Genomic DNA, 27,369 nt, shown 5'->3' with positions numbered 1-27,369 from the left:
TTTGAGGGTTTTTTGTAAATTTTTTAATGTTTACATTTATTCCAGACTGATAGATTAATTTGTTCACACACAGTTGTGTTAATATGTGTGCGTGTGTGTGTGTGCGCGTGTGTGTGTGCGCGCGTGTGTGTCTGTGTGTATGTGTGTGCGCGCAGGCTGGAGATGGTGTTTTCGGGACAAACGATAGGAATCGTTGCAAAGTCGAGTAAGAGTCTAGGCGATGCGATTTCTGCCGAACTACAGAAACATCAACTGCAGCCTCAGGATGTGCAGGTTACTCATGTGTGTAAGCCGGGTTCATCCCCAATTTCTCACTTATTCACAACATGATGTTTGATTTGGTCTTCAAGATAGACACATTTGGTTCATTAAAATGCAAAGCTGAGACTATTCCTTGCTGTATATTCCCATTCCAGAGTGGCTCAAAAGAACCTCTTAACATGAGCACAAATGTGTTCCGTCTGGCCAACAAAACGGTGTGTTTGGATCGCGTTAAAGGTGCGTCTTTATCATTTTCACTCATTTAGTATTTTGAATATGCTGCATATTCTATATATACAGTGGGTACGGAAAGTATTCAGACCCCCTTAAATTTTTCACTCTTTGTTATATTGCAGCCATTTGCTAAAATCATTTAAGTTCATTTTTTTTCCTCATTATTGTACACACAGCACCCCATATTGACAGAAAAACACAGAATTGTTGACATTTTTGCACATTTATTAAAAAAGAAAAACTGAAATATCACATGGTCCTAAGTATTCAGACCCTTTGTTCAGTATTTAGTAGAAGCACCCTTTTGATCTAATACAGCCATGAGTCTTTTTGGGAAAGAGGCAACAAGTTTTTCACATCTGGATTTGGGTATCCTCTGCCATTCCTCCTTGCAGATCCTCTCCAGTTCTGTCAGGTTGGATGGTAAACATTGGTGGACAGCCATTTTCAGGTCTCTCCAGAGATGCTCAATTGGGTTTAAGTCAGGGCTCTGGCTGGGCCATTCAAGAACAGTCACGGAGTTGTTGTGAAGCCACTCCTTCGTTATTTTAGCGGTGTGCTTAGGGTCATTGTCTTGTTGGAAGGTGAACCTTCGGCCCAGTCTGAGGTCCAGAGCACTCTGGAGAAGGTTTTCGTCCAGGATATCCCTGTACTTGGCCGCATTCATCTTTCCCTCGATTGCAACCAGTCGTCCTGTCCCTGCAGCTGAAAAACACCCCCACAGCATGATGCTGCCACCACCATGCTTCACTGTTGAGACCGTATTGGACAGGTGATGAGCAGTGCCTGGTTTTCTCCACACATACCGCTTAGAATTAAGGCCAAAAAGTTCTATCTTGGTCTCATCAGACCAGAGAATCTTATTTATCACCATCTTGGAGTCCTTCAGGTGTTCTTTCATGTGTCTTGCACTGAGGAGAGGCTTCCGTCGGGCCACTCTGCCATAAAGCCCCGACTGGTGGATGGCTGCAGTGATGGTTGACTTACTACAACTTTCTCCCATCTCCCGACTGCATCTCTGGAGCTCAGCCACAGTGATCTTTGGGTTCTTCTTTACCTCTCTCACACAAGGCTGTTCTCCCCCGATAGCTCAGTTTGGCCGGACGGCCAGCTCTAGGAAGGGTTCTGGTCGTCCCAAACGTCTTCCATTTAAGGATTATGGAGGCCACTGTGCTCTTATGAACCTTAAGGGCAGCAGAAATTGTTTTTGTAACCTTGGCCAGATCTGTGCCTTGCCACAATTCTGTCTCTGAGCTCTTCAGGCAGTTCCTTTGACCTCATGATTCTCATTTGCTCTGACATGCACCGTGAGCTGTAAGGTCTTATATAGACAGGTGTGTGGTTTTCCTAATCAAGTCCAATCAGTATAATCAAACACAGCTGGACTCAATTGAAGGTGTAGAACCATCTCAAGGATGATCAGAAGAAATGGACAGCACCCGAGTTAAATATGAGTGTCACAGCAAAGGGTCTGAATACTTAGGACCATGTGATATTTCAGTTTTTCTTTTTTAATAAATGTGCAAAAATGTCAACAATTCTGTGTTTTTCTGTCAATATGGGGTGCTGTGTGTACAATAATGAGGAAAAAAAATGAACTTAAATGATTTTAGCAAATGGCTGCAATATAACAAAGAGTGAACAATTTAAGGGGGTCTGAATACTTTCCGTACCCACTGTATCTATATATTGTATACACTATCAGTTTGGACACACTCGACTGAATTAGTTTTGTCTTTTGATCTAAAGGCTTATGCATAAATGATTTGCTTTGGACACAAATATAATGTGTGCAATGTTTACATTTTATTCACATTTAGTATCTTTCAGCAAGAGTCAATTCTATGTGTCTGATTTGTTTAGTTAAGCAGACCACTCTTGATAGTCTCTCTGTCTTACTCTCCCCATGTCAGTTTATGTTTGGCTTGCTGGACTTTAATAGTCACTGTGAATAAAATCTCCACCTCAGGGGTCATCACAGGCACTTAAACACCGTTTTAAAGCTCCCTTTCTGCCTGTAGCTCTTCAGATGGAGCTCAGAGTACTGGAGAGACCCACCACATTACACCACATCTTAAAAATAGGATTATGGAGGAGGTGTCAACTGACATGATATCATGCTCCTTTCTAGCAAATTATCTCATTTCCTTTCTCATTGTGTGTGTGCGTGTGTGTGTGTGTGTGTTTGTGTTAGTTGCTTTGGAGACTCGAGACTCTTCGCCAACACCCAGAGGAAGACCCAGAAATCACCATGAGATGGATGGTAATGCAGACGTCTCATGATGTACATTTAATTATGTTTCCAACATCCCAGATATTTCACAACCTTTCATTGTGACATGTATGCAGACATATTATAGGGTATAACTAACTAATTGTTACAATCTCTTATATTTGGAGTGGCATACTACATGATGGCATGTTCTGTATGCGTTAAATACCTGGATGACAAACTTTATTGACTGAAATGAGCAGTGTTCAACAGAACATGCAACTCTGGGTCCTTTACGCCACAATGCAGAGCGCTTGACTTTTAATGAGATAACAATAACAACAAGAAACAATATCATATGTGATTTTGATCTTTTTTATTGAGACATTTACTCACAATTAGATTTAAATGGCAAAAGAAATGGTTTAATTGTGAGATAACTGGACTCCAATCTCTTAATGAAACATGCATTGTAGAGAGGTCATGTGATAACCATTTAAAACATTTATTGCTTCATTTAGAGCGCAAAATTCTGTTTCCGTAAGTAGAAAAATCCCATACATTTTTCAATAGGCGAATTTAACTTCTAAACCTTTAAAAACAGACATACTCTGACCTCCAAGGTGAATAATCGATGGTATATGCTTCTGTATATGCCATCAGTCCACGTTATTGCAACATCATTTTTTGAAAAAATCGTGTTTAATAGTGAAATTTCTGGTGAATAAATACTCTACCCATGATCCTGAAGAAAAAGCATCTACCAATCAGAATTGCATCGAACAAAGTGCGCCAAAAGAGCTTTGCAGTGACCTCCTATTTCCATGACGCACTGTGAATGATGCAGTCGAGTCATTCTCAAACTACTTGTATACACTGAGCATAAACATTTGACCACCTGCCTAATATGCTATTGGTCCTCAGCATGCTGTCAAAACAGAGCCTACCCGCTGAGGCCTCTGAAGGTGTCCTGTGGTATCTGGCACCAAGATATTAGCAGCAAGTCCTGTGAGTTGCGAGGTGGAGCCATGTGGATCGGACTAGTTGGTCCCACAGATGCTCAATCGGATTAAGATCTAGGGAATTCAGCGGCCAGGGCTACACCTTGAACTCTTCATCATGTTCCTCAAACCATTCCCGAAAATTGTGTGCAGTGTGGCAGGACGCATTATCCTGCTGAAAGAGGCCACTGCCATCAGGGAATACCATTGCCATGAAGGGGTGTACCTGGTCTGCAACTATGTTTAGGTAAGTGGCACGTGTCAAATTGACGCTGTTTCCAGCAGAACATTGCCCAGAGCATCACACTCCCTCCACCGGCTTGTCGTCTTCCCACAGTGCATCCTGCTACAATCACTTCCCCAGATAAACGGTGCACACGTACACGACCGTCCACATGATGTAAATGAAAATGGGACTCATCAACACCCTGTCGCCGGTTTGTTTGTTGGTCCCTCCTCGGACCACTGTCGGTAGGTACTCGCCACTGCTGACCGGAAACACCCAACAAGCCTTGCCATTTCTGAGATGCTCTGACCCAGTGGTCTGGCCATAACAATTTGGCCCTTGTCAAACTCGCTCAGGTCTTTACTCCCGCCCATTTCTCCTGCATTCAACACGTTGACTACAAGAACTGATTGTTCGCTCGCCATCTAATCTACCCAGACTTTGACATGTGGCCTTGTTAGCAGATGATCAACGTTATTCGCTTAACCTGTGAGTGGTCATAATGTTTTGGCTCATTGCTGTATTTGTGTATTGGGGCGGTTGTGGCTCAGGTGGTAGAGCGGGTTGTCCACTAATCGCAGGGTTGGTGGTTTGATTCCCGGGCCCAGACGTCTCCACATGCCGAAGTGTCCTTGGGCAAGACACTGAACCCAAAGTTGCTCCCAATGGCAGGTTAGCACCTTACATGGCAGCTCTGCAGTCATTGGTGTATGAATGGGTGAATGAGTCACAGTGTAAAGCGCTTTGAAATCGCTAAGGTTAAAAAGGCACTATATAAGTGCAGACCATTTACCAATTTCCATATTCGGTTATTTTGCAATAAAGTGTAAAAGTTATACTTATCAACTATTTGTAAGCATGAGATTGTACTACATTCCCTCATTAAAGACATTAACTATACGGTCCTTTTGTACATTTTTGTCTGATTTTCAAATATTTATTTTTTATTTTTTTGCTTCAAATCAAAGTTTAAAATGCTGGTTTGGTTCATGGCTTGGAGCTCTTTTATAAAATCCCTATGGCAAAAATACTTACCGAACCAAGATGGCTGAAAAAGTGGGCGGGACCATAATGCTGCTCTCAGGAATACTTGATTCTGATTTGTCAATCATGGCATTTTGGACTAAAATATTTCTGTACAGTTGAGCATTGTTGCTAGCAATCAATTTCCTTCATAGCTGTACTTGTTCTCAATGCACTCTTCCTGCGTAATAATAAAATCATTTAAACTTAAATCAATATTTCATGTCCGTTTATTTGGTAAGTAGTTCTGTAAAAAGCATGATCATGTGCAGTCAGTTGGTCATTGCAAAATAAACCCTGACAGGTCATTTATTATCCTGTAGGGATACATTTTCTGATGCATACTCATGTGCCACATATTCATTTTATGGTCTCTTGTCTCTCAAGGTCTTGTTGAGATGCTGTCTCGCGTTCAGTGCAGTCGAGTCGAAGATCAGCGTGGTTTACTCACCAAAGAGCAGCTCGCTGTGCCGAAGTTCCTGCAGCTGCCAGCAGGGAACGGAGGGCAGACATTCTGCGACCCCTCACAGGAAGAAAGTTGTGCCCTTTGACCTCTAAGATCCTGTCCAGTGTGAACTGATCCAGAGCACTAAAGACTCGTATAAACAGGTGTCTGTGCCAGACTAGAGGCGTTGAACTCTGATAAGATTACTAAACTGTCTGTCTGCCCGTGTGATGAGATTACATGTTCTTAATTTGTTATACAGACATCTGTGTGTATATTTTGTATATTACAACATACACAGATGCTGATCGCTGGCTCTTAGAACTAGCACTTGAATATAATTCAAAACTAAGGAGACAATGAGAGATTTAATTTTTTTAAAAAAGGTCAAAACATGTTGCGATTTTTACCTTTTTATCGTATTTATTTTCATATCAGATTGTATTGTGTGCATTATCAAGTGTGCTCTTGAACATATATGGTATGGGAACACATGACTTTATATTGAGCATTTGCTTTGTTCACTTTGAGTTTTAGTGTCTGATCAAAAAATGATCCGTGTGAGTTGATGTTGGGAATATTGCACTGTGTGGCGCATGAAATTCTTTATTTGTACTTTGTGTGGTTAAACGGTCTGATATGAAATGAGGCGGCAAGATCATGATAGTTTACTTATAGTAAAAGTTCACTCAAATATCTAAATTGTAATCATTTACTCACCCTTGTGTCGTTCCAAACCCGTGTGACTTGCTTTCGTCCATGGAATATGAAAGGACATGTTTACTGTTCTATTATTAGGGACTACCAAGTTACAGAAAGGACAAAAACATGTGAGTTATTCACTTAAATTCATGCCCTCCGCCTTGGCTCTTAAATCGTCATTTGTGCATTTGCATATTTGCAGGTTTAAGTGGTTTACGGGACTTTTTTAATGTTACAAACTGGTAATTGCAAGGGTATTGTGCTATAAATGTGGTTATGAGGACATTTCTAGTGTCTCCTTAATTCAAATCGCTTAAATACATTAAACAATGTTTTATTGAAAATGCAGTATAAAAATCATTGTCTATAGAGAGTCCTTGTAATGATAGCTGCACCAGTGTGCACGTGTGTGCGTGTGTGTGTGTTTATACTACATTGTGGGGACCAAATGTCCCCAAAGGATGGTAAAACCTACCTTGTGGGGCCCAGCCAGCGGCCTCCATGAGGGAAATGGCTTAATTACTAAACAATGTGTTTTGTCTGTTTTTGGTTTTCTGTAAAAATGCAAAAAGGTTTCTGTGAGGGTTAGGGGATCGAAATTGTCGTTAGATCTGTATAAAGTCCATAACATGTATGAGTCTATGGAGAGTCCCCACAATGATATAAAAAACGTGTGTGAGAGAGAGAGAGAGAGAGAGAGAGAGAGAGAGAGAGAGGGATGAAGAGACTGCATCTTGAAACCAGGAATCGCTCACAGCACGCCTTCATTGACAGACTGAAAGAGGGTAAGCATCCTTATTCTTTCCATATTTCTATGATCTTTGCATTGTAAAACAGCTTCACTCTGTGTTTGCATATTTGAACAAGGATTTTTGTTTAATATATCATGAATGCCTTAAAGCTGCTGTATGGCATTTGTGTGTGTGTCGTAAATCATCTATGACTTGTGCATTTGTATGCAACCGTAGTCTCAGAATCATTAAAGGGCAAATAGACTCAAACTACACCCTGATCTGAGGAATTCTGTTAAAGGGATAGTGCACCCAAAACGGAACATTTTGTCATTGTTTACTCACCCGTATGTTGTTCCAAACCTGTATGTTTTTCCTTTCTTGTGAACCATGAAAGGAGATGTTAGACAATGTTTACGCTGATCTTTTCCACACAATGTAAGTGAATGGTTACCAATGGCTAAGCATAACAATCATCTTTTCCCTCATATAATGCTTTTATATGCCATAATACTTCAATTATAGTGCACGAGTGATATGGACTTTATAAATGGAGGTTTTATTGATCTTTTGGTGCTTGAAAGCTCTTGGTCACCATGCACTTTATTGTATGGAAAAGAGCAGAATTGAACAAATAACACCGGTTTGGAACAACATGAAGGTGATGAAGTGGTGAGAGAAGAGCTGAAATGGTCGGGAGGTGTGTTTGGATTGTGATGTCATCATGTGTGATGATGCAACTTCCCCTTTACCTTTAATGAATGTATATTTTACCTCTGACAAGGTCTGTGGAATAGAACAATGCATCCACTTTCTCCACATCACTCCTCCCTGACAAATGCTTTCCCTTTTCATTTATTTCTAAGCACTGATTGTGTTGTACTGCAGGTTTGACTTCCCAATTGAGGCAGAAATATCTTCACAGCGTGAGAATATGATTGACATCACTGGCACTGATATTAGTCTTCGTTTTGTTTCATGCCTGCTTCAAATGTATTCTTCCTCTCATTTGTGTTTAATGTCGGAGTGAAGATACTTTACAGTAAAGTACTGTGATGCTATCTGATTGCCGTCTTCATATACATTAGCACGTACAGTAGCAGCTACTGTAAGATACTTCATACAATAACAGTGTAATATGTTCATGTAGTAGATTGCGGGATTATTATAGCCCCTTTTGACATTTTTAGACTATTTTTTTAAAGCTTTTCCAGTATCATGCCATACAAAGGAATATTTCACCAAAAAGTAAAGACGCGCTGTCATTATTTACTTGCCCTCATGCTGTTCTAAACCCATTTGACATATGTCAAACAAAAGGAGATGTGATGTTGACTTTTATCCTAAGGGTTGATCCATGTCCAATCACACACATTTCAAAAACGTCCCCAGCTGAAATGTTTGATTTTATTTACATGTTTTCTGAAGAAGGATAAACATACATTTTAGTGAAAGCCAAAGCATTAAATGCCATGGATCCCTTATTTTGAAGTGGGGGTCAAAATGCCAATTTTTACCTTTTGGTTATGGAGCAAAACTAATAAATAAATAAATACTTTAGAAAGGAGGCAGCATCATTATTTTAACACAGAGATGGGTATATTACTAAAATCAGTTGACTTGCTTTATATTCCAATGATGTGAGTCCAAACCATAGAGTGTAAAAAAAAAAGATGGACGATGCCCCTTTGCTGTTTTCCATTGGTGAGAACTGAAGCCGCCAGTGTCCCGATATGGCGCTGACATCTTTGCGATTTCGGGACCAGACCTGCGCAGTAGTGAACAGGAAGTAAAGCTGCGAAATCAAGGCCCCGCCCTTTTGACTTATGACGGTGTGAAATAATTAATTATAGAAATTTAGATATTAAATTTAAAGCTCCAATCTCCTCAGTCATCTGAAGATCCTGAAAAAAAGTCAGTTGGTGCTTCAGTGACTACTTCGCTCAGAGAACCTGTCAATCACAGCTGTCAATCATGATGTCAACGTTTTTATAGCATCAAATAACTAAAAACAAACTTATTTTGAAAACAAACACTTGAAATGACATCAACGTGATAGAAACGACAGTAAATGACAGAAACTATCTTTGGAAAAAAGATATGTGAAATGTAATTGAATTGTTTAGTTGGTCTCACGTCCCGTTGAATAACATGGGGAGGCGGGGTTTATGACCTATACTAGGACCAGTCACCGGGGGGCGATCGAGACGTTTTGGCTTCACTTTTGAGGGCTTGTGCGGCACACTTGGCCCAAACAAGTAAACGAAAAAAAAAAATTCTTCTTAATAGGTATTGCACTAACTGAAGAGACACCTTTAACTTATTCTTAATAATCTCGAAAATCAAGATTTTAATTTTTTTGTGAATAAAGATCCAATTATAGCTTCAACATTACTTTGACTTCAGACATTTGTTTTGATGCAATAGAAAAACTTTAGCTTAATTCCTTGTGGTCCATATTTGGGCTATATTACCCATACATGGGTAAAAATGTAAAATTTGAGGATGAAACCACATTATGGTGTCTTGCACCATGAAAACGAATAAATAAAATATAAAACAAAATCAAATGGTTAAGTTGACACGACTCCTCAATCACCATTTCTTTTGTGTGTGCGTGCGTGCGTGCATTTATTACTTTGTGGGGGACCAAATGTCCTCATAAGGATAGTAATACCCAAGATTTTGACATTGTAGGGAGAATTTGTCGGTCCCCATGAGGAAAACCTCTTATAAATCATACAAAATTATGTTATTTGAAAATGTAAAAATGCAGAAAGTTTTTTTTTTTGAGGGCTGGGTTTAGGGGTCGTGTTTGGTTTAGGGAATAGAATATATAGTTGGTACAGTATAAAAACCATTGTTTATGGAAAGTCCCCATGAAACTTGAAAACCGTGTGTGTGTGTGTGTGTGTGTGTGTGTGTGTGTGTGTGTGTGTGTGTGTGTGTGTGTGTGTGTGTGTGTGTGTGTGTGTGTGTGTGTGTCAGTGGCGGAGCTAGGGGTGGCCACCATGGACCGAAGCCTGGCCACCCCACTCGCAATTGCTGTTTTAGTAATTTTTTTGGGAAATTGTTTTGGCACAATTTAGTTATTTATATTAAAAAAAAAAAATTGTGAAATCCTCTCTGTACAAACTTAACATGTGCGCACGCCAATGTCGCCCCCCCCCATAGTCCGATATAAAAATGCTGCCCGAAACTTTGTGCCACCACAGGCTGATCGCTTGCCCCTGCCTTACCACCCCTTTGAAAAAATCCTGGCTCCGCCCCTGCTGTGTGTGTGTGCGTGTGCGTGCGTGCGTGCACGCGCCCATATTCAATGAAAGTAAATACTAACTGAGGTTAATATTCTGCCTTACAACTCTTGTGAGACACAGAAGAAAAATGCATATGGATTTGGAACAATATGAGGATAAGTAAATGTAATATTTTACACCTTGGGGGTATCTGATCACAAGCAGGGACAGATTATGAATTGAAAAGGCCCTGGGGCCAATTATCTCCAAGGGCCCCCATCCATCAATCGTTGTTCATGCCCAAAAGTTGTTGGGCGGCTCACCAGTCTAGATCATGCTGCCTTAAAGCCGCAGTCAAGGGCCCCTGGGCACTGGCCGGGTACAGTTCAAATCTTTCCGTTTACTCATCAAAGAGGTTAACACTTTTAAAGGTTAACAAAGTTGCTTGACCTTTCAGAGAGTGATGGTGGTCTCTGTATCTCCCTTTCTCTCAGCTGAAGAACATCCAATTGAATTACAGAACAGGTCATTAGCAGACTTAAAGCGTAGTGTGAGGTCACTTCTTACCCTATTTCACGTCCAAATCACTATACGGGTTTTAAGCCTAATTTTCTGCAACCTCTCACACTTTCTTTCTCTTAAAGTCAGTTTTAGAGAGAATGATGGAGCTTTCCAATACAGTAAGCTGCTGTAAATGTAGTAATTTTCAGTTATGAAAAACAGAATTGTAATTCTACACAATCAACGTATGGATTTATTTATCTCTGTCTATTTAAACTTCTAAACAAAAGAATTCGAACAAGTCATTGCTTGTGATCTCTTTAGATATCTGCCCATCTCGGCGTGTGCGTGTGCACGCGCGCTGCTGTAACGTGCCGTTCAGGCCTTTGTCTCAGATATGTCACCTTTAGTGTTGTTGACTCACTGGTGTGGATGAATCGATGAGAAGTGTGTTTCCCTCAATTCAGGCCACAGAGCAATTCATACAGTGACACCAAAACATCTCAAGAGTTTAACCTCTTTTTAAATGATCACACAAACGCAGTGGTGCTTTCATTTCTAGTCGATAGATGTACGTAAGCTTTAAAGGAACCCAGATAGCAAAATCAAAAGTAATAAGTAATGTCGGAATGATTGTATTTACAAGATAAGCGTGCATGAGTACCAACATTTTGATTAAAGAATCGTGGCATAACTGGTATTGGTAATATTTCTGTTTTACTTTTGTGTTTTGACTGTACGGTTTAGCTTGTATGTGTTGTACTGTGAATGAAGAATAGTGTTAAATCTTAAGACAAGACTCAAAGGTGCACTCAGCAATTTTCTTTAGATGTTTTGGACTTACACTGACACCTAGTGGTGTGGATGCAGCATAATTCCAATACAATAGTTTTAGTTACCGATGTCATTGTAGAAATTCAATATTTGCAGTCAGCCATGATTAATTTAATCAATGAGTGAAAGTGTCACGTAACAGGACGGTTACTGAGATTGGTCGAGTAGTATTTGGCTGGTCATGTGATTCCAACATGGCCGCCCCCATGTGCGGACCCTCTCAGTGTAGAATAAAACCGCTTTTATAAGGTAACTGATGTGACTGGAGACTTCATGTTAATGTGAGTGGTCATTTTAAACATTATGACTATTAATTTCTTTTAGAAGTAAAACTTTTTAAAGGGCGTATATGGTGGCAAGAGCGATGAAAATAGATAACGCATCAATGACTTGCTTAATGGACCGCTTTGCTCTTCATTTTGGTGCTAAAAGAAACTTCTTTGTAAGGAAGTGAAAAAGAGGAGTTAGAAATATGAACTTAAATGCCTTGAACGTATATTACATCGTATTTACATCTTCCGACCGTGTAAATATGAACTTCCCATGAGGACTTGAAAGCAGCATTAGAATGTAAGTGACCGCAAATGAGAGAGCATAAATCATGGTTAGTGTAATGTGCTTACAATGTAAACAAAAGGGTAAAATGCACACACTGTTTTGAAACTGGAGGGTAGTGTTCGCTACCCATAGTGATATAACTATGATTACATAGTTGTAATCATAGTATTCGCTGTCCATTCCTGCATACTGTGGCGCCGTTTTGTGGTCCTTTCTGCATAACGCGGCGGCTCGTTTCTGCTCATCACGGCCCATCGCATTTCACGGACGACCAACCAGCCCGCTCCGTTATCCCGCTGTCAAGTCCGCCCCGATCGGCCCCAAAGTGTGCCGGCCCACCGGGAAAATGCCCGGTATGCTAGATTGCCAGTCCTGTCCTTGTTAAGTGATGGCTAATGAAACAATGAAAATCAATTAAATACAATGGTTTGTATTTCTCCATGAGTGTGCTACTTCTCGATAAAATACTTTTACCATGAAAGTATCTCAGCCTAAATGTGAAATCACTCACTCGTTCACTACTCCAGATTCTGAGATTGCCACACAATGCACTATATAGGGAACAGGGCACTACATAGGGAACAGGTGATCAGATTGATCAGACTGTGCTTAAAGTAACTGAATAAATAAAAGCTAAATGCCGGATGATTAATGTTTTCTCTATGAGATGGACAATGACATGCAGCAGCAGTGCAAAAATTCTATATTTTAACCTTGCGCAGTGAGTGCCGTAAGTCATGAAAGACGATATGCAAATGTCTCATAAATGAACCATGTAAAACGGCCTTTTGATATTATTTTTATTATTATTATTTTATCCCCCTTTTCTCCCCAATTTGGAATGCCCAATTCCCACTACTTAGTAGGTCCTCGTGGTGGCGCTGTTACTCAAGTCTCAGTTGTCTCTGCTTCTGAAACCGTCAATCCGTGCATCTTATTACGTGACTCGTTGTGCATGACACCGCAGAGACTCATAGCATGTGGAGACTCATGCTACTCTCCGCGATCCATGCACAACTTGCCACGCGCCCCATTGAGAGCGAGAACCACTAATCATGACCACGAGGAGGTTACCCCATGTGACTCTACCCTCCCTAGCAACCGAGCCAATTTGGTTGCTTAGGAGACCTGGCTGGAGTCACTCGGCACGCCATGGATTCAAACTCGTGACTCGAGGGATGGTAGACAGCGTCAATACTCACTGAGCTACCTAGGCCCCGCCCACCTTTTGTTATTTAAAATATAATGACTGGAAATGACATGATTAATACTAAAATGAGATCATAATCAGCTGCTTTCTTTAAACATGAAAGGGTGTAAAGACACCTCAAAACCTGCCAAATGCATTTCAGCATCAAAGGAAATGAACAGCGGCCGATCAAACAAATAGACACAATCTATAAATAGAAGTTTTTTTAGACTATGGAAAAAAACGATTGACAGCTCCACAGAGATCAGACATAGTTGACAAAGGTTAACTGCACTGACGTTGATGCAATTAATTCATTTTTATTATCACAACACTGCCCTTTATCTTTGTGCTCCACCTTCCCCGTGAGCATGATCTCTGAGGCAGCTGTGGGACGCTGCCTATAGCGAGATTGGACTGACAAAATTTAGATGCCAATAAAGAGTTCTCCCACAGATATTCTTTTTTTACATGCAATAATCATTTAACTGAATCATCGAAGGTACAAATACATTTTTGGAATTGAAATAATCCATTCAAAATCCTCTTGGCTCAAAAAGTTAAGGAGGCACGTGCTCCCTCAATCAGAATGGGCATGACTCTGGATAAGACTCACAGTCTCTTCAATGGGTAGAGATCTAGGAGCTTTAAACGGCTTTATACAGTGCATGCCGTTGAATAGTCTGTGTTTATCCCTCAAATGGTGTACTGTAGTGTCCTCAAGTGATAGACTAGAAGAGTGCAGAATTCAGCTCTAATTGTTGTCCATAATAACTGATTCATTCTCTTCTCAAATTAACAGGCAGTTGCTTGTAAGTAGATCAGATTCAGTTTGCGAGACCATCTGTTTTTGCTCACTTGTCTGAGCAAAGAATTACATCATGGATCAAAAGGTAAGTATCCAGCCTGCTGAGCTGACAGAAAATGGCATATTTGCTGATGTAGTCATTTTACAGTGGTGTATTTTCACGTGTGTGTGTGTGTGTGTGTGTGTGTGTGTGTGGTCTCTCTTTGCAGTCCACCTCCCCTCAAAGACAGCCCTTGAAAAACAGGTCCAAGTCCACAGATGAAGTCCAGCAAGCCAAAAAGGTGAACAACAACATCTTCCCATCAACAACAAACACACCAATGCCTCTTTAATAGTGTTTCATTCATTGATTCTAATGCACAAACTGATTTCATACTGAATTGGTATTTTCGTGCTAATTGCTGATTTCAAACTGAAGTAAGTAATTGTAGTATGTAGTAAGAGTCTTCCTTGGCAAGGTGGTAAAAGTCTGCGTCATTATAGCTAGCAACCTGAATAATAACACATGCGGTTTAATTGAAACTGGGTTTAACATGTGAAGGTAACTATTGCCCCCTTAAGTTCTGAACTGCGTTCTTGTACTGCGTTGGCCAAGTATGCATGCATGCATGCATGTATTTTTGCATTCTTGCATTCATTTTGATTTGTCTCAGTTGAGTGTCCTTTTCTCTTGACTGTCTCAGGCCTTCCACATACCCCAGAAATCACTGCCTGGTGGCTCTGACCTCCTGGAGAAGGTGAAGGTGAGTAGAGCATGGTAATATTTTCCAATGCAATCTTCATTTGCATGATCTTCATATCAATTCTTAAATCCTAATATCAATGTTTTACTACATGCACAACCTTCTACAATGCGAGTAAATGACGTGAAAAATGTCTGTGATTACTCACTGGATAGTAAATGTTCAGATTTCACTCACCAGTGATTGGGTAGTATAGTGGAGATGTTAAGTAGAGATCCTTTCTCTGTGTGTTCAGAGTAAAAGTTTGATTTCCGTGTAATGTGTGTCCAAAGACTAGATCCCATTTGTCATAGAATAATGTGTCTTTTAATACCCTTTCTGTTCTTTAGTCAGTTGTTGATCAACCCTTTGACTCAACTCTTGTTAATATGCAATAAACTTAAACATCAACTAAACTGCTGATTTTCTTAAAGGGATAGTACCTTTTTATCACGTGTTCTACAAATCAATGAAAATACTTGTAATTAATGAAAAGTATGCATGTAAACGATACAAATTTAACAATGTTGTGACGAGGAGGAAGTGGCCGTGTCGTAATGATGGAAACCCGGTGCTGAATCAGCCCAATCAGGGGAGGGAGGGAGAGTGAGAGAGAGAAAAAAAGAAAGATTGGGTAGATTGATCATAGGGAGAACCGGGACTTTTCCCTGTGGGCCAACCGTAAAACAAGGCCGAACGGGCGGCGATAAGCTGAAATGGGCCGCGGCTTTATGCCGAACGGCCCGTGATTGGCTAAAGATGGCCGCAAAATGGCGCCACGATTTGCAGAAAAGGACAGCGACAACCCCCATTTGATGCCAAAGAGAGACTGTTGTGTGTGTGAAAATCCCAGGAGATCAGTAGATACTAAAACCATCCGTGTGGCACAAACAATCATCCATTCGATTATCTAATCAGCCAATCGTGTGGTAGCAGTGCATGAAATCATGCATCATATATACATACATACATACATACATACAGGGTTGGGAGGGTTACTTTTGATTTCAGTATTCCACTACAGATTACAGAATACATGCTGTATACATGTATACAGTCTTGTGAAAAAGAAAGTACACCCTCCTTGAATTCAATGGTTTACATATTAGCACATAATAAATATCACCTGGTCCTTAGCAGGTCTTAAAATTAGGTTAATACAACCTCAGATGAACAACAACACATGTCATAAATTACACCGTGTCATGATTTATTTAACAAAAATAAAGCCAAAATGTTGAAGCCATGTGTGAAAAACTAAGTACACCCTATGATTCAATAGCTTGTAGAACAACCTTTAGCAGCAATAACTTCAAGTAATCGTTTCTGTATGACTTGATCAGTCTCTCACATCATTGTGGAGGAATTTTGGCCCACTCTTCTTTACAACGTTGCTTCAGTTCATTGAGGTTTGGGGGCATTTGTTTATGCACAGCTCTCTTAAGGTCATGCCACAGCATTTCAATCGGGTGGAGGTCTTGACTTTGACTGGGCCATTGCAACACCTTGATTCATTTCTTTTTCAGCCATTCTGTTATATGTTTGCTGGTGTGCTTGGGATCATTGTCCTGTTGCATGACACAATTTCGACTAAACTTTAGCTGTCGGATAGATGGCCTTACATTTGACTCTAGAATACTTTGAGTCGACAATGAACTCGTCTGTATACCAGTGACTGCAAGGTGCCCGCAAAACAAGTCCAAATCATCACCCCCTCCACCACCGTGCTTGACAGTTGGTATGCGGTGTTTGTGCTGATATTCTGTGTTGTAATGGCCAAACATCTCCACTTTGGTCTCGTCTGTCCAAAAGGACATTGTTCCAGAAGTCTTGTGGTTTGTTCAGATGCAACTTTGCAAACCTAAACCGTGCTGCCATGTTCTTTTTAGAGCGAAGAGCCTTTCTCGTTTCAACCCTTCCAAACAAACCATACTTGTCCAGTCTTTTTCTGATTGTACTGTCATGAACTTTAACGTTTAGCATGCTAACTGAGGCCTGTAGAGTCTGAGATGTAACTCTTGGGTTTGTTGCAATTGCTCTGATCATTGCACGGCCTGACATGGTGAATTTGCGGGAACCCTTCCCAGATTGATGGGCAGCAACAATTGCTTCTCTAAGATCATTGCTGATGTATTTCCTCCTTGACATCGTGTTAACACACACCTGAATGCTCCAGACCAGCAAACTGCTAAAATGTTGGCTTTTATAGAGTTGGTCACACCTGCTGATGATCACTTAATCAAGGGCATTTGATTAGCAGCAACTGGCTACTACTTAGCCTCTTAATTCCTATGGAAGCAGTAAGGGTGTACTTAGATTTTCACACATGGCTTCTCCATTTTGGCTTTATTTTTGTTAAATAAACCATGAGACGGTGTAATATGTTGTGGTGTTCATCGGAGGTTGTATTTACCTAATGTTAATACCTGCTAAGGACCAGACGACTTTTATTATGTCCTGATACGTAAAACGATAGAATTCAAGGAGGGTGTATTTTTTTTGTGTGTATGTATGTGTATATATATATATATATATATATGTGTATATATGTACTGTGCAAACGTTTTAGGCACTTGTATAAAGTCCAGTACACATAAAAAAAAAAAAAAAGCTAAATCAATATTTGGTGTGACCACCTTTGCCTTTAAAACAGCCCCAATCCTCCTAGATACACCTGGACACAGTTGTTCTTGGTTGTTGGCAGATGGGATGTTCCAAGCTTCTTGGAGAATTCTCCACAGTTCTTCTGTTTATTTTGTCTGTCTCAATTGCTTCTGTTTCTTTATGTAATCTCAGACTGACTCTGATGTTCAGTGGGGGGCTTTGTTGGGGGCGTTACGTCTGTTGCAGCAGGGCTCCCTGTTCTTCTATACTAATCTTTTCTATTTGCAAAAGTAAAGTTTGGGAGTCTAACATTTATATTTCCTATTCACACACTAAAGCTGAAGATATAAATAACCATCTCAAGACAAATGCTTTTGTGAACTATGAAAACCTATGTGCTTAAGACTTTTGCACAATACCGTCCGTCCATCATCTGGGGAGGCGCGCCCCACACTTTGAAAACCCCTGTTTTATAATATATGCAATTTCAAGATATATATTTATTATGATAATGTATTTATTAATTTACATATTTCATGGAATTTGTACATTTCTAAAAAGCTAAAATGTGACCAAAATGATGAAAAAAAAAAAAATTATTATAATAAAATATTATTAATATATCAAAATCAAATAAAATCGAGAGCATGTGAATCGGAATCAAATCAAGTCCACTGTATATAAACCAAACCCTTAAAGCGAGTGGCTTTGACCTTTTCATTAAATTAATTTAACACCCAAATATGAATTGTAATGTTTATATTCTTATTGAAAATATATACTGTATTAAAGCAAAGTGTCATCCTACTGCTATAACATTTAGTGCTTGACTTATAAAATAATGTTCACTCAATCTGTTTTTATGTTGTATTTTAGCATGGCTTGAACGCTTTATTGACGTTTGTGTGTGCGCGCGCGCATGTGCGTGTTTTGTTTCAGGAGGGACCAGAAGAAGATGTGACTCCAGCATCATCCACAGAAGAGCTGAAGTGATGCTTCCATTAATCTGTGTTTAACACACACACACACACACACACACACACACACACACACACTGCAGGTGGATTAGTAAAATCACAGCTTAACACATTATTTTGCTGGAACAGAACTTCATTATTAAGTACAGCTCAACACACTACATACTCGCGTTTTCTAGCAAAATGAGGACATACCACAGACTTCAATTGTTTTTTAATATATAAAGTTAATTGTTATTACTATAGACTAAACCTAAAATCAATATTTTTAATTTGATCAATAATTGTTCCATATTAGGAAAAAACACACATTTGTCTGAATTGCTGTAAACTGTCATGCTGTGTATATAAACGGACTGCTTACACTATGAACATGTGTCATGTGTGTTACATCATCACTTAAATGTGTATTATATTAACAGTGTCATATAAGCATGTTTCATACACTAAGAGAGCATTCAGGACAGTGAACTGCAAGCTAAATTCATGCGGCGCTCAAAGCAAATAAACTTGATTCAAAGACTCAAAGGACTTCCTTACATGCAGAGAAAAGGAGTTTCAAGACTATGATTTAAATGGTAAATAGTCTACGCTTATATAGCGCTATTTTAAGGTTATTTTAACCTTAGAGGTTACCACAGCACTTTACACTGTGTCCCATTCACCCATTAACACACACTCATACACCAATGACGACAGAGCTGCCATTCAATGCGCTAACCTGCCATTGGGAGCAACTTTGGGTTCAGTGTCTTGCCCTAGGTCACTTTGGTGTGTGGGCCGGGAATCGAACCGCCAACCCTGCGACTAGTGGACAACCAGCAAGCAGTGAAGCTTTATGATGTCATAAATCCATTTGCAGTGCACTTGTTGGTCTGAAGAGGAAGTTCAGATTAGCAGTTGAATATTTTCAATAATGTTTAATAAAAAATGCCAAAAGGTTCCCCTACAATGGACCATTTCATAGACCGATGTATAGACCTACACCTTAATTTAGAAGGTTAAATCTCGCAAACCTTTTATTTGAATGTCAATTCTAAAATATTTTCCGTCACCATATATTGAGTTATATTTGTGCTAATTACTCATTTTTAACGCATTATCGTGCCAAAGTTCTAGTAATGAGTAAAGCTGCGACAAATTGTTTCAAATGTGTAAAAGAACATTTATAAATCCTCTATTGTTCCTTATAAATGCAATCAAAATTTTGGACTGAATCCCCTAAATTAATGTGTGTACAGAATACAGGAATCCCTCCTCCTACTATGAAATTATGATGGTTGCCATAATACGGAAGCCCTGAACCGTAAGGTGAAACGTCCTTTTCGCTCTAAAAAGTTATCTCTCTGAAATGGTTTTATTACTCATGCACGCTACGACTGCTCAGACACCGGATGTTCCCTTCAGGAGTTTAGACCCATAAAGATGTCTCTATATTCCTTCCATTTCGAGTTCTACAAATGCAGGTACCTCCAGACCTCCTCACACATGCACTCTTTACTTGCACCAATTACATCATCTAGCGCTTCTTTGTGACCGCAGTGCCTCAAATGTGAGTGCTGCAACTTTGTTCACCCACTAATTAGTGCAAATGGCTCCAGGCGGATACGCATTCTGCGCGGTCCAAGACATTGTAATGTTCATTCCATTTTCAATGATGACACATTGTTGTGATGAACAGCTAGCTTGTGCTAGTCATTTATTTTTCAACCTCCTGTTCCTGTGGTAACATAAAAGTAAGTTCCTCTCTCGGAGTTAACACAGTAAGTTGTTCCAACGCCACCTTGTGGCTACATGGATATATTACATGTTACTGAATATCATTACAGACGTGTGGTTGGAGAAATCACTCTGCTGATGACTAGATTTGCGTCACGTGTCCAGTACGTCTGGCCGAAGTATACGTTGTGCTTTACAAGGTGACTGCATGTCTGTTGTTTTTATCTGTTCATTGATTTAATGTATTAGAGGACTGTCTAAAATTATATTTCATATTATACTTTTTACCATATCTTTAGGTTTTGCAAAACATTCTTGTTATTGTATTATAACTGTAAATCTATAAATCCTGCTTACTGATTGTGGGACCTGGCAGAGTTTTAGTACTCAAGACCAAACTCGGACTTATGGGGCTTTTCCACTGCATGGTTCAACTCGACTCTGCTCGCTTTTTGGGGGTTTTCCACTGTGGATAGTACTTGATACTTTTTTTTTAGTACCACCTCAGTCGAGGTTCCAAGCGAGCCGAGCCGATACTAAATGTGACGTCAAAATCCTGCAGATCACTGATTGGTCAGGGAGAATCGTCACTACCAGCGTCACTGGATTTCCAACACTCAACGAAAACCCGCTAGTTTTAAAGTTAGCAACAGCGATAACAGTGTTATTTGTTCATGCGACTTTCTAATTGTAAAAATATTAATGGCTGTGCGCTAAACAATGCCATGGTCAATAAACGAGGTGAAGACGGTCCACTCGTTAGAGACGAACAAAATAAAAAAGTCTCTCAGGAAGTGTCAGCGGTTGGCTGCACACGGCTACCACTGGACCTACCAACGGTGTAGGGAAAAGTAAAACAATTTTTTAAAAGTGACTACAGAACCATCAAGGTAAAGTGGTTCGACCAAATGGACACTATCTAAATCGGCGAGCAATGGGAGGAAGAGTGCCCTGGACTCAGCCATGATGGAGGATGGTACGTTTTGTTACATTAACTCATATACTCTGCTTGAAAGCTTCACTTTATTTAGTGCTTCTGGAAGCTTCTAAAACAACCAGACCAACTTAACTGTTACACTTGTGTAAAATCACCATGCAACAACTGCTTTATGCAGCACAATGAGCTAGTAGCTAACAGCTAGCGGTCATGTTATTGTTTTGGTCAGTTTGTGTCGTGTTTAAGATGATGTCACGGCAGTAGAGGTGGCGTAACTATGACGATCAGCCTATAATCCCACCCACATAGAGGCGGCACTAAACTGCAGTGTAAACGCAAGCTCAGAAAAGTAAAGCGAGTCGAGTTGAGGCAAGTCGAACCGTAATGTGCAGTGGAAAAGTGCCTTTAAACTGGAGTCCGTGTCCAAGACCATATTTTCGTGGTCTTGTCATAGACTCGTGAGCAATTTGAATGTCTTGACTCAAGTGTGGACTCAAACTTTTCAAAAATATACATTGAAAGCTGCATATCGACTTCTCTGACATTTTTGATGGACAATATCAAAGATCTTGATGTTTGTACCGCATTTCAGTCTGCTACGTATAATCAAAAGAAGTGATGCTCCGTTCACAAATAAATAATTTTATTGAGTCCGTTCTTTTCAGCAAATTGCCCAAACAGGTTAGCAAAAATGTTTGAATAGATTGGCTCGTCAGTTCCTCACTCATAACAGCATCGGGATATTTCAGAAAACGGAAAACAAACCAATCGTTGGATACAGTAAATGTTTAGCAAGAGTCAAGAAATGAGAGGTAACTTTGAGAAACTTCCATTGGTGCTGTGTCTTGTTGATAAGGGGCTGTTCACACCAAATACGTTACTGTGACCATCCATGCTGTTTTTTTAGTTGATTTTCAATGTAAACATGCTAAACGGATGTCTTTGACCATTGCATTGCATATCTCTGTGTTTTTGGCATCTTGTATAGGAGCGGCAAGTTTTTGAAGTTCTGTCAAGTTAAAAAGAACATCAACAGTTAAAAACATGTCTTGAGACATCTGTTACACTGATTGGGTCTGCTGTGGCTCAGGTGGTAGAGCGGGTTTGCCGCTAATCGCAGAGTTGGCGGTTCGATTACCGGCCCACACGACTCCACATGTCGAAGTGTCCTTGGGCAAGACACTGAACGCCAAGTTGCTCCTAATGGCACTCTAGCACCTTGCATGGCAGCTCTGCCATCGTGTGTGTGTGTGTGTGTGTGTGTGTGTGTGTGTGTGTGTGTGTGTGTGTGTGTGTGAGTCAATGGGTGAATGAGTCACAGTGTAAATCGCTTTGAATACCGCTAAGGTTAAAAAGGCGCTATATAAGTGCAGACCATTTACCATAGCACATGTACAACATGTCCAGATGTCTATATGTCTATGTTTACAACTGGAAGATGTCCATTTTATGTTGTTTGCTAATACTTAATCTGATGTGTCATCAATAAGTATGTCTCGGATGTCAATAAGACATTCAGTAAATGTCTTTGAGATGTTTATGATTTAGATTGATTGTAAATCTGATATTTTTAGGATGTTTAGCAGACGTTAGATGTTTTCCAGGTGAAAAGATTTAAAACAGGAGATGCACTGTTGCCGGTGGTATGAGCGGCCTAGTGTTTTAGAAATGATTTAGCCATTATTTACATGAATAAATTTCTTCACATACTGAAGAAAATTACAAAATTTTAGAGGTTTCTAAAAAATAAATAAAACGGTTTCTGTGAGTACCCAGAGATGAACTCTTGCAGGCAAAAGTAGAAATGCTTACTTGACTTGCAATGAATGAAATATAGTGAAATCGTTATTTGATGATGAAATCATTATTTGATATATGTGCTTAGAGTCAATAGTTCTTTAAACTATACATTTATAAAAAAATTTTACTGGTCTCGGTTTCGACTGTGACTCGAAGGTCTTCAACTCGACCTACTCTGGTGTCAGACTGGATTTGGACTCGGATGAGCTGGTCCTGACTACAACACTGGCACCTGGTGGCCAAGGTTGATACTAAAATAAAAATAGTTTTCACCTATTTAAATGTTTTCTTTTTAACGTGCGGTTCAGGGCTTCCATAGCATGGGGATAACGAAACAATTTTATGGTGTCTCACTGCTGTAAACGATAAACTTTTTCTTTTTGTAACTTATTAATATTTTTAAACAAAGTAATATAAGTGACTTGAGACTTGTTACTGTCCAGCCGTTATAAGTACGTGTCGATAGTGACGAACGGTGTGTGTGAAGAGCAGTGTTGGGTCCTCTACACATTACTAATTACTCAAATAAAGTATAAGTAGATTACTTTACTGATTACTTCATCGAACAATTAAAAAAATGACTAATTACGGGTGTTTCTTTTTGAAACACTTCAGTGACACTCAACAATTGTAACATGTTTATCTCCTTTACAATGACTTATTAGGTTGCATATGCCCTTCAGCTGTAGAGATACAAACAGATGTACATATGAACATGTTTTAAACATGTTCTTCATATATTATATTGTTTTGGAGACATTATATATTACTATATTATACACTCACCTAAAGGATTATTAGGAACACCATACTAATACTGTGTTTGACCCCCTTTCGCCTTCAGAACTGCCTTAATTCTACGTGGCATTGATTCAACAAGGTGCTGAAAGCATTCTTTAGAAATGTTGGCCCATATTGATAGGATAGCATCTTGCAGTTGATGGAGATTTGTGGGATGCACATCCAGGGCACGAAGCTCCGTTCCACCACATCCCAAAGATGCTCTATTGGGTTGAGATCTGGTGACTGTGGGGGCCATTTTAGTACAGTGAACTCATTGTCATGTTCAAGAAACCAATTTGAAATGATTCGAGCTTTGTGACATGGTGCATTATCCTGCTGGAAGTAGCCATCAGAGGATGGGTACATGGTGGCCATAAAGGAATGGACATGGTCAGAAACAATGCTCAGGTAGGCCGTGGCATTTAAACGATGCCCAATTGGCACTAAGGGGCCTAAAGTGTGCCAAGAAAACATCCCCCACACCATTACACCACCACCACCAGCCTGCACAGTGGTAACAAGGCATGATGGATCCATGTTCTCATTCTGTTTACGCCAAATTCTGACTCTACCATCTGAATGTCTCAACAGAAATCGAGACTCATCAGACCAGGCAACATTTTTCCAGTCTTCAACTGTCCAATTTTGGTGAGCTCTTGCAAATTGTAGCCTCTTTTTCCTATTTGTAGTGGAGATGAGTGGTACCCGGTGGGGTCTTCTGCTGTTGTAGTCCATCCGCCTCAAGGTTGTGCGTGTTGTGGCTTCACAAATGCTTTGCTGCATACCTCGGTTGTAATGAGTGGTTATTTCAGGCAAAGTTGCTCTTCTATCAGCTTGAATCAGTCGGCCCATTCTCCTCTGACCTCTAGCATCAACAAGGCATTTTCAGCCCACAGGACTGCCGCATACTGGATGTTTTTCCTTTTCACACCATTCTTTGTAAACCCTAGAAATGTTTGTGCGTGAAAATCCCAGTAACTGAGCAGATTGTGAAATACTCAGACCGGCCCGTCTGGCACCAACAACCATGCCACACTCAAAATTGCTTAAATCACCTGTCTTTCCCATTCTGACATTCAGTTTGGAGTTCAGGAGATTGTCTTGACCAGGACCACACCCCTAAATGCATTGAAGCAACTGCCATGTGATTGGTTGATTAGATAATTGCATTAATGAGAAATTGAACAGGTGTTCCTAATAATCCTTTAGGTGAGTGTATATTTATATACAACAGTTAGTTCCGGTCCTCGAATCTGATTGGACGAGAGACATTCCAATGGCACTGATGTTGTGACAGCATCAGCACTCCGACGCTTCACTGTCTGTGTATCACTCTGCTTGTGTTCATGCTGTTCTAAAGTGTATGAAGAGTGTATGTGTGTTAAGAGCTACTGTTTGTGTGTCTCTTACATGTATTTGTTACATTACATATGTTAGCCAACAGGTGGTGACAAAAGATAATTTTTCTGTGTAATATGAGCCAGTTAGTTTACGAAGTGAATCCGTGTCAGCCGTTTACATACAACAGCTCTTCGTGATCACTTACTACACATACTACACTACTGAAGCTAGGAAATAGCTTTAAATGGCTTTAAACAAACAACTTCAGCATTAAGGCTCATCACAGCTGAGAGACACAGAGACTGATTAATTACACAGTGGGTGCTGTTTAAAATGGCGGAGGACATTGTGGTTTCTATTAGGGATGCACCGAAATTTCGGCCACCGAAAATGGCACTTTCGGTTTTCGGCCGAAAGAGAAAAAAGGCCGAAAATATGAGCCGAAAATATATACCTCCTCGCCCCGCCCCTCAGTGCTCAAATTTCAATCTGGATCGATGTAGCCCTTATCACAGCTGTTAGATAATTCCACAACGGCGCTACCAAACAAAGGCCGATCATGTCAGCGGTGTGGAAATTCTTCAAAGTTTCTGATAAGGACATCAAATTTGCGATCTGCAGTGTTTATTCAGCAGAACTTTCAAGATATATACAGAATACAGGAAAATGTCACAACTAGCGCAGCTACAACACAACTTGAGACGTATTTATCTGAACTACGCCAGAAGCGACAATCCCCTTGACTACGGGCGATAAACAAACACCGCTTTCCATTGCGCTGATTGCGACAGGTATTTATCTGCCCAAGCACCAGCACAGAGAGTGAGAGACTGTTCAGTGCAGCATCTCATGTTCTTGATGAGCTTTCAGACAGGAGAGACTGTCAGAACGTTTAGCAACTTTTGTTCTTGAAGAGAAACCTGTCACTTGTAGTTAAATAGAAAGCGGTCCAATATGATGTGAATAACAATTACATTACACTTGTTCTTCACTCGAGGATACATCTGTCGTTTACAGTTGAGGTTGGATTTAGTTCAATTACTGCTGTTTTGCACAATCATTTTCACTTAAAGTGTGCATACGTTTACATAAACAGAATATAGCACTGATCTATATATATAATTATATATTATAGTTTTATATAGATCAGTGGAATAGAGGCCCTCTGCCATTCTGTGTTCTGCCTGTTGTTTTAATTAAAATTACTGTTGCATATTTAAACTTTTTGAAAGATGCTAGCTAAGTTTATTACTTGACTGTTGTTTTGCATATAATAGTTTTCTAAAACTTTACATTATTTGGATAATTGTTAATAAAATCTGTAAAATTAGATTTTTACAGAACTGAAAGTAGAATAATATTTAATATAGTTTTAATATATTTTTTGTCCAATTTTGTTGTGCTACTTTCAATAAAAGTGTGATTTATTTTATTGGTTTGTAGTTTTTCAATTCAGATTCATTAAATTCATGAAATTAATGAAAAAGTATAAAATTAATACAATTATACACAACATTTTTTTTTTTTTTTAAATAGGTAAAAATTTCGGTTTTCAGCCAAGTGCATCCTGGATTTTCGGTTTCGGCCCAGAATTTTCATTTCGGTGCATCCCTAGTCTCTATAGTGATCAACTCTTACACAACAGCTACCGTGAAATAGGGAGAAACACACCCACTTGTACGGCTACTTTTCCACTGAGAAAGCTGATCTTCAGAAAGCTGACAGCATCTCTGCTTGGGTGTGGCAACAGGTGATCTCACACGCTCCGTCTCTCTCACACACACACACACACACACACACACACACACACACACACACACACACACACACACACATCATCATCCTTGTTTATCCAATAACTAGTTAGAAACCGCACAAGCCATGATACTATTTCTGAAGTGACATTTTTGAAATACTAACGAAGGGTTGGACGCATCATTTGTTTTGAACCAGCTTGTTCATTGAACTGTTGTATATAAGCAATATCACACTCGCAATCGTGCTATATGGCCCTATATCAGCACTGCTGTGATTACCTACGACACTCGACCTGCGGCCGAATCACAGCATTGCTGATGTAGGGCCATATCGCACTATTGCGAGTGTGATATTGCTTAAATATATATAAATACACACACACACACACACACACACACTTATTTACTGTACTCAAAAGTAATTATTTTCATAGGAAGGCAGTAACTTAAAAAGTACTTAAAGAGACTTAACTGTAACTAGTTAATTTGCAATCAGATCACACCCTACAGTGTTTAAAAGTAAGTTTAACAGTCTTATTATATCAATGATTTAAAAGCTAGTTTAGTTTAGTTCTGTACAAACAATTGTACAAAATAAAACTCGAAACTCAATTTTGTTGAGTGGTTGTCACCCCTATACAGTAAATATCCAAACAATTTGTACATAACAGGTTTAAACACTCAGTAAAAAAGTTAATTATATATAAAAGCTGTTAAATATATGGTAAAATACCAGCTGTGGTTGCCAGAAATTTACAGATAAAAATA

At 39.6% G+C, this 27,369-nt stretch overlaps 1 protein-coding gene and 1 long non-coding RNA gene across 4 annotated transcripts in view; both read left to right on the top strand.

The window, feature by feature from the left end:
- LOC127659734 (regulator of G-protein signaling 14-like) overlaps nucleotides 1–6,717 on the top strand; it is a 29,966-nt gene extending 23,249 nt beyond the window's left edge. For both annotated transcript variants that reach the window (XM_052149684.1, XM_052149685.1), the window contains exons 11-14: nucleotides 156–282; nucleotides 417–498; nucleotides 2,690–2,758; nucleotides 5,345–6,717. In XM_052149684.1, the coding sequence (XP_052005644.1) occupies nucleotides 156–282; nucleotides 417–498; nucleotides 2,690–2,758; nucleotides 5,345–5,508 (442 nt within the window). In that variant the 3' untranslated portion in view covers nucleotides 5,509–6,717. The remainder of the gene's footprint in view (nucleotides 1–155; nucleotides 283–416; nucleotides 499–2,689; nucleotides 2,759–5,344) is intronic.
- An 89-nt stretch (nucleotides 6,718–6,806) lies between these two features.
- Nucleotides 6,807–18,618, top strand: LOC127659758 (uncharacterized). 2 transcript variants are annotated; one of them, XR_007972565.1, is made up of 5 exons: nucleotides 6,807–6,889; nucleotides 13,956–14,046; nucleotides 14,171–14,242; nucleotides 14,645–14,704; nucleotides 18,227–18,618. It is a non-coding gene; the product is annotated as an uncharacterized LOC127659758 (long non-coding RNA). The 2 variants fall into 2 exon arrangements; XR_007972564.1 differs by lacking the exon at nucleotides 6,807–6,889 and having other exon boundaries at nucleotides 9,814–14,046.
- The last annotated feature ends 8,751 nt before the right edge of the window (nucleotides 18,619–27,369 follow it).

The sequence above is a fragment of the Xyrauchen texanus genome, chromosome 19 (genome assembly GCF_025860055.1).
Source record: "Xyrauchen texanus isolate HMW12.3.18 chromosome 19, RBS_HiC_50CHRs, whole genome shotgun sequence".
In the NCBI taxonomy this organism is placed as follows: domain Eukaryota; kingdom Metazoa; phylum Chordata; class Actinopteri; order Cypriniformes; family Catostomidae; genus Xyrauchen; species Xyrauchen texanus.
This window is presented reverse-complemented; position numbering and strand designations above follow the sequence as displayed.